This window comes from Perca flavescens, chromosome 8 (assembly GCF_004354835.1).
Source record: "Perca flavescens isolate YP-PL-M2 chromosome 8, PFLA_1.0, whole genome shotgun sequence".
Taxonomy (NCBI): Eukaryota; Metazoa; Chordata; class Actinopteri; order Perciformes; family Percidae; genus Perca; species Perca flavescens.
In genome coordinates this window covers 27,257,224-27,272,130 of record NC_041338.1, presented here as the reverse complement: position 1 = coordinate 27,272,130, position 14,907 = coordinate 27,257,224, and the positions used below count along the sequence as shown (strand labels likewise).

The following is a 14,907-nucleotide window of genomic DNA, read 5'->3' as shown; positions in this document are numbered from 1 at the left end:
TGGATGTGTTATGCTAGTAGCGGTTAATGTAGCCGGCAACAGAGATGAGGTGTGGGCAACAGATGTCTGGTAAGGTCAGTTCTTTCTAACTCCACACCTCCAGACTTTTTTCATTTTCATACTTGTAGTCTTGAACTCCAACGGAAGCTGACTCAAGTGACATCACTTGAGCCAATTCATCAGATTTCACACAGCTCCCTCTAGAAATGCAGCAGTATACCCCAAGACCTGTAAACAGACTTTGATGTGTAAAATCGGCAGACATCCCTTTTAAGTCTCCTCTGTCTTTTAAAAATGGTAAAATGAGTGAAATATGTGTGCACGAGTGCTGGTCAAACATTCATAGAGGCCTGCACATTACAACTAAAATCATTAACAGCCTGAGTGTGTGCAGATTCACAGGCTTCCTGTGGAGTACACTTACAAATGCACGTACCGCACAATATATAGCCTAAGTCTTGATCTAGACAGGCCTGACAAACCAGTCAGTCAAAGTCAGGAAGTGAAGCAGTTTCCTTGCTCACCATGCCCGTCTTCAGAGCTTCAGGCACCAGCTCTCCTGTCCCAACCTCAGACTTCTTTGCCCCATATCTGTCCCGACTCTGAGGTGGGCTCCAGCTCTCTGTGGCCTTTAGCATCTGCAGCAGGTTGAGCTTGCATTTTACTGACTCATTGGGTTTCTCCTTCGCCTCTCCATTCAGCACAGCTCCGTCCTCCAGATGTGGTTCAGGATATTCATCAGGTTGTGGCAGGTCCCCCCAGGAGGCTCCAGTCTGGTCCCTTTCCTCTGCCATGGCAAGTAATGAAGTGAATTGGATTCCTGCTTAGGTGATCTGACAGCAGACCTGGCGACGGCTCAGCCATACCCTGCCCACATATATCTGATATTTCCCCCTGCAAGGCTTCTGTTTACTCTAAACAGCAGCACTTCTGAGTTACTTTGACCAAAGGTAGATCTAAATCCTGGATGCAGTGTGTACAGAGAGACACTTATGTGAGCACTGCTTTCTGACACAGAGGAAAATGTAACCTTAAAATGTAACTCATTACTTTAAAAGTGCAATGTAGGTAGAGTAGATGTCAGCATGTGCCCTCATACAGTCTTCTGTTCTAAAAGGTCTGCCGTTAATGGAGAAGCACACAAGACCCATTAAGACTTGCAGAGCTGCTTCTTGTTTTTGTGTTGTCTTTGATAACATTGGATCGAAATCGCAATGAGCACAGAGACATGAGTGCAATGCGGAGGGTTACATGTTTACATTAAAGTCCACCAGCAATAATGTGGTGGACTTTAATGTGACCCCTTGATGACTGACCACCTCATTTTACGTGTCTATCACAAGGCTGAAAGAAGAGAGGCACGCTGATATTAGTTGTCAGATTTGTTATTTTGGTAATACATTATGTTAACGTTTTACGTTTGATGTGGTTTTATCTATTAGGGTATGCTGATTTTTGATAATTTTTAAATTCACAAGTCTGTGTTAAAACAGTTGTGAGGCTCTTGTATGAACATTGCAAAAAAAATGTATTCCTTCTTTGTGTTTCCCTTGAGCTGCAGTGGAAGGACAGTAACAAAAAAGCAATGGCCAGTATGAACAGGAGGAATTATTACAGAAAGAAAACCTATTTTAACATTCATATTAGCACCTGACTATTGTTGTAAAACATGAAAAATTTAACCTATCCAGTAAAGTAAAGGTTTTAGTATAGGTTGCGTTTGGCGAAATAGAGTAGATCAGGAGAAAGGTCAGCGAGAGACTGTAACCATAGTGAAAGCCATTATTTTTGTGTTGTGGTTGTCAATCTACTCAAGTCTGGTGCAGTTTGCTGTAGAAACACACAGTGATCACAGATGTTGCAACTCATGTTGCAACAGTGCACACTGGAGTTAGTTAAAGTTTTTAGGTTTCTGCCAGTGAGCCTTCAGCAGGAGACATGCTTTTTGTCCCACTAGAGGGAGTAACTGTTCCATAGCTGTCCAGAGGGAGTTTTCCCACAGCGAAGACAGAGAAACCTTCTGTTCTTTTTTTCCTCTGTGTGAAGACTATGGGAGGATTTTAGTTTGATTTGTCTGTTCTGTTTCTGAGTCTGACACAAACCAGGAGAGGTTTACAACACTCAGTCCAGAGGGAGGAACAATGGGAGGGGGAGTTAATAGTATCCAGTCCTCTCACTCTCTCTCTCTCTCAAAATCCTTCTCTGTTCCCCGTTTCTATTCAGTGCAGGAATTTCAGACTCTGGTGGTATATTAGGAGGGCTATAAAAAATGTCCTGGTAAGTGGCCGGTGAATTGTTCACTAGTAGACCCTTTATACTTTGAATTAGGCCTATGTGTTGTGGTCAGGTTCTTAGTGTTAAAGAAAACGTAATCTTTGCTCACTTTTCTGTGAAGCCTCTTTATTCTTGTTTAGGATGGAGATATATAAGAGACAAAAGTAGTGAGTCAGTCAGAAAAGGACAAACATAGCATAGCTTGGCTAAGTAGCTACTAGCAACAAATAAATGACATTTGTATACTATGCTTGCGCCTTCTTCTAACTAGGTAGAATTATAGTTTCCAATAATCTCCTGTAAAGATGACACACTTTGCTGCGGAAGATGGTTACAGGTACAAAAAGGCATTGCGTCTTGGGGTTTCCCCTGTTTCCTCCAGTGCACTGCACTTTTTTGTGGTGCTGTGTGTAATTCCTCCCGTCAAGCAGAAGCCCAGCAGGAATCGGGTAAAAGATAGGATGCCGAGCTAAATCCTAATGCGTTGGTGAAACCAGTTTATTTGAAGTTATGACAAAGTAAACTGACACTAAACTACATTTTCTGTCATTATCCCTTGTATTTATGGAAAACATGTAATAATACATGAAAGAGGGTAAAATATGGACAAATATCACATTTGGGCTTATTTCACAACAACATGGATTACGGATGTCATTATCTTAATATGACAAATCTAACCGGACACTAAACACACACACACGCACACACACACACACACACACACACACACACACACACACACACACACACACACACACACACGCACACGCACACACACACACAGTCTTTATTTTAACAATATGTTCACTCCAATATTTGTCATCTCAGTTTACAAGATTTATCACATTATAACAAACACGCGTCAGCATTTTTTTTAACATTCATCGTGCTGTACGTATATTCTTGTATTGGCACATCAGCAGGTGCTTAAAGGTGTTTTTGAAGGTGGTGTTGCAGAGGGCGTAGCAGGCTGGGTTGATTGTGCTGTTGATGTAGCAGAGCCAGTAGCCAATGGTCCAGAGGGAGTTTGGGATGCAGATGGAACAGAAGGTATTGATCAGGACCATCACGTTGTACGGTGTCCATGTGGCAACAAAAGCAACCAGGATGGCCATGATGGTGCGCGTCACCTTTTTCTCCCTGGAAGAAATGCCCTTCCTTTTCCACTTTGCCACAGCACTCTTTTTCGTCACCTGGAAAATGAGTAATTTTGTTTTAAGGCATGTTTTGGGTAGTGGAACAAGCTGTAGCCTAAACACACTTTGACACGTTAGCACCTTATAAAGTTGTTAAGGCTACAGGGCAAGCAATCAATTATTTACACATCCAGCAGACATGGAGCAACATTAGCTTTCATTTAGAGTTTTTGAGTGATTGAGTTTTTTTCTGGTCACCACGTCCAATAATCTTTCTTTTAGCTCGTTTTTGGTTGAAGTAGAGTAGTCAAATATAGAGCCGTTCAACCCAACAACTGTTTTTGTTGATATATTTGTATTAAGACTCTACAGCCATGCTTGCACTTATGCACAACGGTGCTTTAAACTTAATGCGAACATCAGCATGCTAACATGCTAACAATGACAATGTTAGCATGCTAAACTTTAGCAGGTATAAAGGACACCATCTTAATTTAGTGTGGTAGCATGCTAACATTTGCTATATAGCAGTATGATGGGAATGTTGTTAGTCTTGCAGATTTTATAAATAAACGTAATCGTAATCGGAAACGTCTAAAAAGTATTTGACAAATTAAACGTTTTGATCTGATAATGGCACTATATTGAAATTTAAGGGATCACCAAAGTTATTACAATCCATCCTGAAGGGAACATGAATGTCTGAACCAAATTTTATTGCAATCCATCAAATAGTTGTCAAGATATTTCACTAAAAAACACAAATGTGAACCTCAGGGGAAAATTAATGTCTGTACAAAACCTTACGGCAATCAAATTAGTGGACAGACCGACATTACCATCCCTTAGGTCGTAAATCTGATCAGATCTGATTCGTGATTGATAATTTGTGTATTTTAGTCATCTGAATCATAATGCACAATCTTTTACTCAGAAACCAAATTTACCTTGAACAGTGTCCTTGTGGCCATACTTTGTCTGTCAGCTGCTGAATTCTGCAGAGAAGGTGGCTGTGTTTGATTGGTCTGTTTCCCACCATTTAAGCCTTTCTGTAATAACGCAGGGGCTGCAGTGTCCTTAGACGTTGAAGCCTGGTTGCTATCTGCCTTGGAGTCCACCTGGTCAGTTCTTTCTTCCTGACATGGTCTGCTTCCGTTCTGCTGCTTCAACTTTTCCTTCTCATCTCCAGGCTCCACCTGAGCATCTCTGGTTGTAATGCAGTTGTTCTGGCTCTCACATCCATCCTCCTGGCTGTGAGAGGGGCCCTCTCCCAGACTGGTACCTGAGGTCTTCCTGCTGTCCCTCCTCATGCGGCTGCGGCTGGCCTTGGAGATGCGCCAGTAGAGGTAGATCATGATGGCTACTGGTAGGTAAAAAGCTGCTATGGCTGTCCCAAACGTCACCGCAGGGTTTGAGAAGAACTGGATGTAGCACTCACCTGGCCGTACGGTTCTCCCACCCACAATGAACTGCCAGAACAAAATAGCTGGAGCCCACAGGATGAAGGACAAGACCCAGGCAGCGGCAATCATCAGACCCGCCATCTTGGTGCTGCGGCGCGCTGGGTAGCTGAGCGGTTTGGTGACACAGAAGTAACGGTCAAAACTAATGATGAGCAGGTTCATGACTGAGGCGTTGCTGACAACATAATCAACAGCCAACCACAGGTCACACACCACTGCTCCCAAGGGCCAGTAGCCAATTACAATATAGACAGTGTAGAGGTTCATGGAGCAGACGCCAATAATGAGGTCAGCACAGGCCAGGCTGAACAGGAAGTAGTTGTTGACAGTCTGCAGATTCCTGTTTACCTTTAGAGAAACAACATGGGGCAGGCTGTCAGATGCTAATCTTTTTTTGTACAATGTGATGTGTGTGTTCTCATTTCTATTACATTACCACCTCTGCACACAGTTGCATGTTGCTGTATTCTTATCTTTAAGTCTGGGCATGCTTTTCATGGTTTCTGAAGATCGATGTTTGAAACTTTAATCATAAATGATCAAAACAAGAAAACCCAAACCTTTATAGAGAGCATGACGAGGATGTTTCCGATGATGGTGATCAGACTCAGAGATCCAGCCACCAGGATGATGAGTACAATCTCCAAAGTCGAGTAAGGGCTTCCAGAGAAGAGGCCGGTGTTATCATCGCTGCTGATGTTGGTAGTGTAGGAGAAATTCAGAGTCTCCATACTGTCTGGTTTTGGATATCCTTCTCACAGATGTTTCAGGCTCGAATAGCATCTGTACAAAACCTGGTAAACACGAAAATTATGAAGTAATCAGCCTTTTTGAATCTATTTTGTTATTTTGTGATGCCACGTATTTCCTATCTGTGTGTGCTTTTATCTGTCTGCACAGCTGCAGATGCAAAATCATGCGTAACTAACAACGTGTAAACATTTTGCAGGTGTTTGAGTGTTTTTGAGCTCACGGCTTGGCCCAGGTGTGAAGGATGGACAGGTGAGCAAATAAAGGCTGCAGCAGCTGTGTTTAAAGTATACAGCAGTGTCCAACATACTCCTATCAGGAATAACACAAAAGAAGGGTTGGAATCTGCGCAGTCACTGTTATTTTATATCTGTAAATCAACTGTTATTGTATAATCAACTTGTAGATGGGATTGGACCTAAATGGTACCAGGTGCTACTAATGCAAAGACATTTTTGATTCTGAAACTTGGTTTGAGGTGTTTTTATACTGATTTCTTTGCTGATCCACTCTCTTCCCCCGAATCTTAAGTTCAATTCAATTCAAATAACTTTATTTATCCCCTGGGGGAAATTTAAAAGCACAAGGGGTAGTTCTGACAAGTAGAAATATAATATAATAAAATATAATAAAAACACACAATGCAATTAAAGTGCAAAAGTGCAATAAGAGAAAAAGCAGCCGCAACAGCCAGCCATGTCCAGTTTCATATTAAAAATGATTGTCCGTCACACCGACAGTGTGAGTGTTAAGAAAGAAAGAAACAAAGAGAGAGTAAGGGAGGAGGGAGAGAGAAGGTTGGAAGCAGTCTGTCACTGTTCATGAATGTGAGAGCAGAGGTCAGGAGGCGGGGGGGCGGGGTGGTAGTTGCAGTGTGGGGGGGAACGGGCCAGGGATGGTTGGGAGTTGAGGAGTTGCACAGCCCTGAGGACAAAGGTTGCCCTTCTCCTCTGGGTTCTGCATCCTGGGCAGCGAAGCCGGCGTCCAGAGGGGAGCCACTCAAGTGCAGGGAACAGAGCATGAAATGGGTCCTGCAGGATTCTGCCTGCTGTTCTAATGGTCTGCTGCTCACAAAGGGTGAAAAGGGGTCGGACAGGGAGTCCAATAATCCTGGAGCAGACTTTGACAACACTCTGCAGTCGGTTTCTGTTCTGGAGGCTGAGTGAAATCAGGATAAGAAAGAAAAGGTGATGATGCTTTCCATGAAGGGGTAGTAAAAGGTCCTGAGGATGTCTTTACTGACACTGAAGTGACCTGGAAATCTTAACTCTAACCTGACATGTTGAACCAGACCATGTAACCACACTAGGTGTGCTTACATGTTCTTTGAGACAGATGTCAAATTAATCTTAATAGAAGCCAAGGTTTTAATGTCAAGACAGGGCCGAATCGCTGAGGCTTTAAGTTATCTGCAGCAACAATTTCTGCTTTCTGAGTGAAAAAAGGTGGGGGGGGGGGGGGATTATTCTTTGGCACTGGAACTACCTGTTCTGTGAGTTATGAAAGACTGTTTCAGTGAGTGTACACAGATTACCACTGGTGCCACCCACTCAAAAAATCCAGGCACTCTTGGTGCATTGGATAAAAGCATCTACTAAACAACGTGCATATAGAGATACCTGCTTTTTTGTAATTATAATGGGTTGTGTATTCAGAATGGCCCCAGGCAAGCAAACAGACAGCAAAACACCACAATTAAGGCAAAGTATCAACTCTGTTGAAAATCAAGAAACATCAGGAATAGACCAGGAATATACAGTAACCAGCATAGCAATGTGATTAACTGATGTATTCTGATCAGAAAATCAATGTAAAGACACTTAGTTGAGACCATGAAGGTTGTTGCATTCTACTAAAACCCTGTAAGTGACTCCATTAGGCCACGTGATAACATCGTACTGTACCTGAGAGATGTTTCCTTCCTGCTCTTACAGCCAGATGAAACTTCATTACAGCATCTCTAACTCTATCACTTACTCATCAAAGACCCATTCTGGGCCTTTTCTGTCGCAGATGAGAAAGAGCAGGTGTGTGTTTGTGTGTGTGTGTGTATGTGTTTGTGTGTGTGGGGACAACAATCTGGTCACATGGGGACATTAAAGGGATGACCTTTCATTTCAGGACAAAACGGAGGTCCCCACAAGGTAAACCGTTACATTTTAGGGTCGCAGTAAGACATAGCAGTAATGGCTGACGTATGGTGCATGTCTAGGGCAATCTTTCTCAAAGTTAGGGTCAGGACCCAAAATTTGTATTGGGTTGCCAATCGGCAGGGTAAAAACGTAAAATGCAAAACAATGCCATAATATGTGGATTCATTTTACTAATTAAAATAGAAGAAGAGAAGAAGCAATTTGAATTGCCTTGTTGTTGAAAAGTGCTATACAATTACATTTGCCTTGCCTTACTAGTTTGCCAAGTGAATTTGCACACACACACACACACACACACACACACACACACACACACACACACACACACACACACATATATATATATATTAACAAGCTGTCTAATAAGCTTGAGTGAAGAAGATGTTTCCATGTGAATTGGTTAGTAACAGAATGGGAGATCACTGCCTGTTCACAAGCCTGTCCTCACTTCTTCCCTTCATTCACACTAATACGACCTATATTGCTGGAGCTCCTTAATTGTAATCCAGGGCTACTGGAGTAAAATGCAAAACAATGCCATGATATGTGGATTCATTTTACTAATTAAAATAGAAGAAGAGTGTTGTTTTTTGCTAGCTCGTTCAGCTCAGATGCTGATTCTTCTCACTGATATATCTGACCATCTTCCAATATTTAATTTAATTACTTCAACAAAATAACTCAAACGTCTGGAAATGGAGAAATCTTTAAGGTTTAGAGTGTTCAATTAAAGGCATTGACTGATTTGGGGAGCTGATTGGTGACTTTTCATGGAATGATGTATATATGCATGATGACGCTGGACTAACATATCGCTCATATGGCTTCTTTTAACTCAGTATTTAATAGGTGTTTTCCCTTTGTTCCTATGTTTATGTACAAAAAAAGCTAGTACTTTCAAAAAAAAACAGTCTGCTCTTACAAAACACAGGTTGTACAAAACGTTTATCAGAAATCCATATCCTTTGAATATTGCCAATTATAAAAAGTATAGAAATAAATGTAACCACTTAATTAGAATAGCAAAGAAAAAATATTACTCCACCAAGTTCAATTAGGCTTCAAATAACATCAAAACTACATGGGGGATCATCAATCAGCTTCTCAATAGTAAAAAGGCTTCAGCAAGTCTTCCGTCTTAGTTGGTTGGTGAAAACAGGGTTTTCACAGACTCCTCCTACATCGCTTGTGCTTTTAACAAGTACTTTATCAATATTGGTTCAGTTCTTTTCAGTTCAGTTTCTTTCTCCAGAGCTTTAAACCTACCACTGAGAAGGAAATTATGGACGTCATTGTCAATATGAAAGATTCAGCAGCTGGTCACGATGAGGTCAGGTCAACTTTGAATACTAAATGTAGTTCTTCAATTGTTAAGCCACTGACGTACATTTTCAATAAATCTGGACTAATACCAAATGTATTGAAAATTGCTAAAGTAGTTCCTGTATTTAAATCTGGAGACTTTTGGTTCCTGTTTGATTGTATTTGTTTGTTCTGTATGTTGTGTGTTCAAAAATATAAAAATAATAAAAAATGTATCATAAAAAGAGAAGTGGAACATCCTGTATGAACATCAGTATGGATTTAGGAAAAAATCATTCTACATAAATGGCTGTGCTTCAACTAGTTGACAAAAGTCATGCTGCATTAAATAACAATGAATATGCCAAAGCTTTTGACACAGTTAATCATGATATCTTACTCCAAAAACCAGTACACTATAGATTTGCTGGAATCCCTTATAAATGGTTTTGCAACTATATTCATAATCGCCAACAGTTTTATATTAATATAATATTCACTCTCTTTTTTTGTCTGAAACCTCCTGAAGGAACTATTTGGCTTTTTAAGCTGCTAAACACTCCACTATGTTCACTTGCTAGTCTCTGTTTCGGTTTGTGTTTAATGCTGAGCAGGTTGTCTATAGTGGGATTTTAGAATTATCATTATAATATAGTGAGAGTGACCCAAAACAGTAAAGTTGCAGGTGGACAGTTATGAGCTAAAATTCACTACTTTTTTCTACTTGTCCTAAACTACAAAACCTTTAAGGAGGTTTTCTTTATCAGCCGAGAGTCACACTTTATTCCACTGTTAATCTGTTTTATTCTGTTTTTGCTGAATTTTCATCTTCTAATTTATTTTGTTTAATCCTTTTGAATCTTATTTATGTGTATTTTTATATTGTCTTATGTTGCCTTGTGTTTTTTTTTTTTATCTTGTCTAAATGCTTCATGTCTTATGTAAAATTTGAATTGCCTTGTTGTTGAAAAGTGCTATACAATTACATTTGCCTTGCCTTACTAGTTTGCCAAGTGAATTTGCACACACACACACACACACACACACACACACACACACACACACACACACACACACACACACACACACACACACACACACACACACACACACACACACACACACACACACACACACACACACATATATATTAACAAGCTGTCTAATAAGCTTGAGTGAAGAAGATGTTTCCATGTGAATTGGTTAGTAACAGAATCTGAGATCACTGCCTGTTCACACTTCTTTCCTTCATTCACACTAATACGACCTATATTGCTGGAGCTCCTTAATTGTAATCCAGGGCTACTGGAGAGAGTCAGAGAGGCAAACAGTATTTCTCTGACAGGCACAGAAACATAGTAATTAGATCCAGCAGATGCTGCCTGCAACAGCTGTACCGGTAATATGCTTCTAGGATATAGTAGTACTCATCTGGCAGGGTGAGCTTGGCTTTAAAAAGTCTTTGATATAATGAACGATAAAACAGTCAGCTGCAGAGCCAGTAGTTACCGGCAGATGAGATGGTGAAACAAGGGGCTTGTTTGCAGAGGCAAGAGCTGACGCTACACAGAGTACACGGTTTCATCAAAAGGAGGATTTAACGAGGACAGGGATCAAAGTTGTGTAATATTTAAATGTTTCATTGAAAAAGAGATTTCTATCTCATAAATCTATTTTAATGTTTACTATATTTTTTTAGAACAAACATGTTTGTACAGATGCATTTCAACTTAACCCTCAACTGCAAAGCATGTAAATACACGATATGTATGCATATGAGATCAAATGATTTAGACAAATATAATATATATCCACTTAGTTTCAGGCATTGTTTGAGGTCACACACTGTTTTATTTGTAAATTGTAAATTTGCAACATTTGACAGTTTTGAAATAGTTTTTCAGTATTTTAAAGCAAAGGTTCCTGATGTCATTGCACTAGTTACTGGAAGTAGGTTTGCCAAATACGTTTGTTGTGATTTCAGAGAAGTGTGTCCTGATTCTAAAAAGTGGGAAATTTCACATCAACCTGAGCTTTGGCCTCGCACAGCAGTGTAACGGAGAGATGAGAAAACCCCTGAATATTCAATGAACCACTGCAAAGGAGCCAGAAAGCAAAAAAAAGAGGAGAGAAAAACTAAGAGCAGAAATAACAGAGTGACCAGGTTAGAAAGGACTTCAAAATAAATCTGAAATAATAAGGTACAGGAAATAACACACAAAAACTTTTTTTTTTTAAAGAGAAGCGATTCTGGGAGTCCATCACAGGGGACAGGAGTAAGATAGTTAATTAGCAAAAAATTTCTAGCAAATAAAAAATAATTTCATTTTGTAGGCCTACAGTTTTCAGGGGGGAGCTGCATGTTTGAAATCTAATCTCCCTCTAAAACACAAACATATTGTAACCAGGGGGATTCCTCAGGAGCAGGGAGACCGGGGAATTCAGAGTTGGGATCTAATGCTGGTGGCTGATTGAAACCTTTCAGCTCAGGACAGAAATTAAAATAAACATTTCTTAAACAGCTTTAGGGGAACGACAAAAGTTTAAATCAATATACTGTATTACGTCTCACATTATATTCCTGGATTTTTCCTTTTGTCTCTGAGTGTAAAGTGACATTTTCATCAATATTTTTGAAATTGCTTTATATTTCTATAGTGCATCATTTTGTAATATTTGTATACAACTCTTCTACTTTACAGCATGTAACAGGAAAAAAGATTTTCTGACTTTAAAGGTGCTGAAATATACTTGACTTTACTGTTGCCTCAGCTTAGAGATATTATAATCTGATCCAAGTAGCTGTTCCAAAGTTAGCGGGATTTTCTAAGTAAGTAAGTGCACTTGTCCCCGGTAGTTTGGTATAAATCCACAGAGAAATGTCATCTTACCTTATCTGCTGGGAATGACATGGATGAGCTGTTTTAGTTTGGTCCATGTTACTCTCACCTCTGTCGACACACTGGAGCAGAGAGAGAAGCAGAAAGTAAACCGATGTTGATGTCGCTCCTCCTCTGACAAGAACCAGTGTGTGTGTGTGTGTGTGTGTGTGTGTGTGTGTGTGTGTATGAGAGACTGACAGCAGGGAGGGAGTTATGGAGGCTATTAGTTTTGTTGTATCCCTTAAGCTAGGGTCGCAAATTTGAATAAACAAGAGACAGACAGAGACAGAGATAGATGTGTGTTTTCAGAACCATGGAAAGCACTGGCCTCTCTAGCACAAACGCATCATATTCTCCGGCGTTATAAAAGCTGTAGGCGATGATGTGGAGAGAAGTTTGAGTGGCTTTGGCATGAAATAAAATGGTAAAGCACTATTAAAAAGAGGAGAAAAGGAAAGGGTCACACTGTGTTTCTGTTGCTGCAGGACTTTAACCTTTAAGTCTCTGTTGCTTTGACATTTTAACCAAACCGGTGACGCAGTCTGTCCCAGTTGGTGGATGACCTTACTTTGATGGAATTACCACAAAGAATAATAGTCCCTCTCCACTAAACAATATTGCAAATGAAACGAGGAGCGTGCCATCAAAGAGGCCCAATGATTTGAAATATGAGATGCTTCATTGCTGGTCCTGGTCCATACTTAAGGCACCATGTTCACATCAACATTAGTCTTTGGAGTCAGTTGATTTGCTTGGATGTAATGTAAACTGTGTCAGACATCGGCATATTTTATATTCTGTGTAATCACTATGATTTAATATGATTATATACTGTACATGTCGCAGAAAACTGTGTCGGTGCATCCATGGGCATTAGCTTCTCTGCTGCTGTTTCACCATTTGTTGTGAATTCAAATCAATATCAGGCTTCGACTGTGTGTCTCTACATGTGTGTCTTTTGTTTCCTCTCTCCTCGAAGCTCCTTTCTTCCAAATTCTAAGACACTGGCATGTCTTATTATTTGTACTAATTCTAAATATTTAAACATGTATATATTATTATTATTAGCAGTATAACTTACTCTTATGATGTGTGAAAACACAGACTTTAGGCTGAATTGAATTAGACTCTGGTAATAAGAATATGTAACATATGAATGGTAAAAGACATAGTTTGACATTTTGGTAAATACACTTATTTGCTTTGTTGCAGAGAGTTAGATGAGAAGATTTATACCACTACCACCACTTTTACATCTGTACGGTAAATATTTAGCTACAGCCAGTTAGCTTATCATAGCACAATGACTGGAAACAGGGGGAAGCAGCTATTAGAGACCACTGTCTTGCCCACTCATTCACTACGCCCTATATAATGGACACTCAAAAGTTTACTTTTTTTTTTACTTTTTGCTGCATTTGTTATGGTTTTGGTGTCTTGTCTTGTCTGTTTTGTGCTCTGTTTCCTGTTTTATTTTGACGGTCTTATTTTTTGTCTTGTCTTGTTGGTTTTACTTCCTGTCTTGTGTTTTCCCGCCTTTTTTGATTACTCTTCCCAGCCTAATGTGTTTCACCTGTTTCCCAGCCCTTGTGTCACCTGTCTTGTGTTATCTCATTACCCTCTGTATTTTGTCTTGGTGTTCCCCTTGTCCAGTGTCAGATCATTGTTTGTATGTTTCTGTGTGTGCCTGTCGTGTCTCCCGATGTTAGTTCGTGTCTGGTTTTTTGCTCCATGGATTTCCTTTTGTTTCATTTTTGGTATTGTTGTTTTTGCCTGCTGCTGCGCTCAGGACTTCCTTGGTTTCTTTTTGTGTTTCATCATTAAATCCTTGTTTTCAACTTACTCCTGCCTGCCTGCCTGCTCTCTGCATTTTGGGTCCACCTTTCCCTGCTACACCCTTAACATAATGATCTGACCAACATGGACCCAGCGGAGAAGCTTCTGTATACTAAGAAGGTGTTGGAGTTCGGCTGGACTGAGCGGGTTTTGCTCTGCTCTGAGCCAGACCGGCACCCTCCTCTCCTGGAGAAGCTTGCCATTCAGTGGCAGTGGCTGTCAGAGAGACCTTGGGTGAGTCACTTTGTTCCCCAGCTGGAGGGCTTCAAGCACCAGCTGGAGTGTTTTCTTCAAGCCATCTCCAGTGACTCACCCACCGCCAGTCTGCCTCCACCCCAGTCGGCCAACACCGTAGCCGTCGGTGCATGCCTTGTCAGCCAGCCTGCCACTTTACCGGCTTCCCCAGAACTCTCATGGGACTGCTCTGACGCTACCCGGTCAGCGTACGCCCCCAACCACCAGCAGTCCTATGAAGGAACCCGCCTGGCTGTCTTCACAGGGACCCGTGGAGGCCGTGGACGGAGGAAGGGACGACGTGGCCCTCAGCGCCATGTCCCTAATCAGTCTCTCATTGGGCCCAAGCTGCCCAGCGGACCTGAGCCTGACCTAACCTGGGTACCTGAGCCTGGGCCGACCTGTGTCCCAGAGTCGCCGCTGATGTGCGGCTCTCCTGACCCCGGGCCGACGTGCAGCTCTCCTGACTCTGAGCTGACGTGCAGCCCCCCTTATTCTCAGCTGGCTGACAGCCTCTCTAGTGTCCCCGAGCTCTCTAGTGTCCCCGAGCTCTCCAGCGTCCCCAAGCCTTCTTGTGTCCCAGAGCTTCCTAGTGTCCTCTAGTGTCCCCGAGCTCTCTAGTGTCCCAGAGTTCCTAGAGTCCCGGCCGTGTAGCGGCCCCCCAGAGTTCCTAGAGTCCCGGCCGTGTAGCGGCCCCCCAGAGTTTATGAATCCCGGCCGTGTAGCGGCCCCCCAGAGTTCCTAGAGTCCCGGCCGTGTAGCGGCCCCCCAGAGTTCCTTGAGTCTCGGCCGTGTAGCGGTTCCCTAGAATCCCAGCTAGCTAGCACCTCCCCCCTAGTGTTCTCAGGTGGTCCTGTGTCTCAGAATCCCGGCT

At 41.6% G+C, this 14,907-nt stretch overlaps 1 protein-coding gene across 1 annotated transcript; it reads right to left on the bottom strand.

Moving 5' to 3' along the window:
* Positions 1 to 3,149: 3,149 nt before the first annotated feature.
* Positions 3,150 to 12,030, bottom strand: LOC114560599 (muscarinic acetylcholine receptor M2). Its single transcript, XM_028586090.1, has 4 exons — positions 11,973 to 12,030; positions 5,437 to 5,670; positions 4,361 to 5,224; positions 3,150 to 3,470 (listed from the first exon to the last, which is right to left on the bottom strand). Exons 2-4 carry the CDS (start codon positions 5,605 to 5,607, stop codon positions 3,159 to 3,161), a joined length of 1,347 nt encoding a protein of 448 aa, XP_028441891.1. The 5' UTR covers positions 5,608 to 5,670; positions 11,973 to 12,030; the 3' UTR covers positions 3,150 to 3,158.
* Positions 12,031 to 14,907: the final 2,877 nt, after the last annotated feature.

Coding starts and splice junctions, on each gene's coding strand:
- LOC114560599 (XM_028586090.1), bottom strand. CDS start 5,607: ATGGAGACTCTGAATTTCTCCTACACTACCAACATCAGCAGCGATGAT. Junction 5,225..5,436: donor TCGTCATGCTCTCTATAAAG/GTTTGGGTTTTC, acceptor GTTTCTCTAAAG/GTAAACAGGAATCTGCAGAC. Junction 3,471..4,360: donor CCACAAGGACACTGTTCAAG/GTAAATTTGGTT, acceptor CTCATTTTCCAG/GTGACGAAAAAGAGTGCTGT.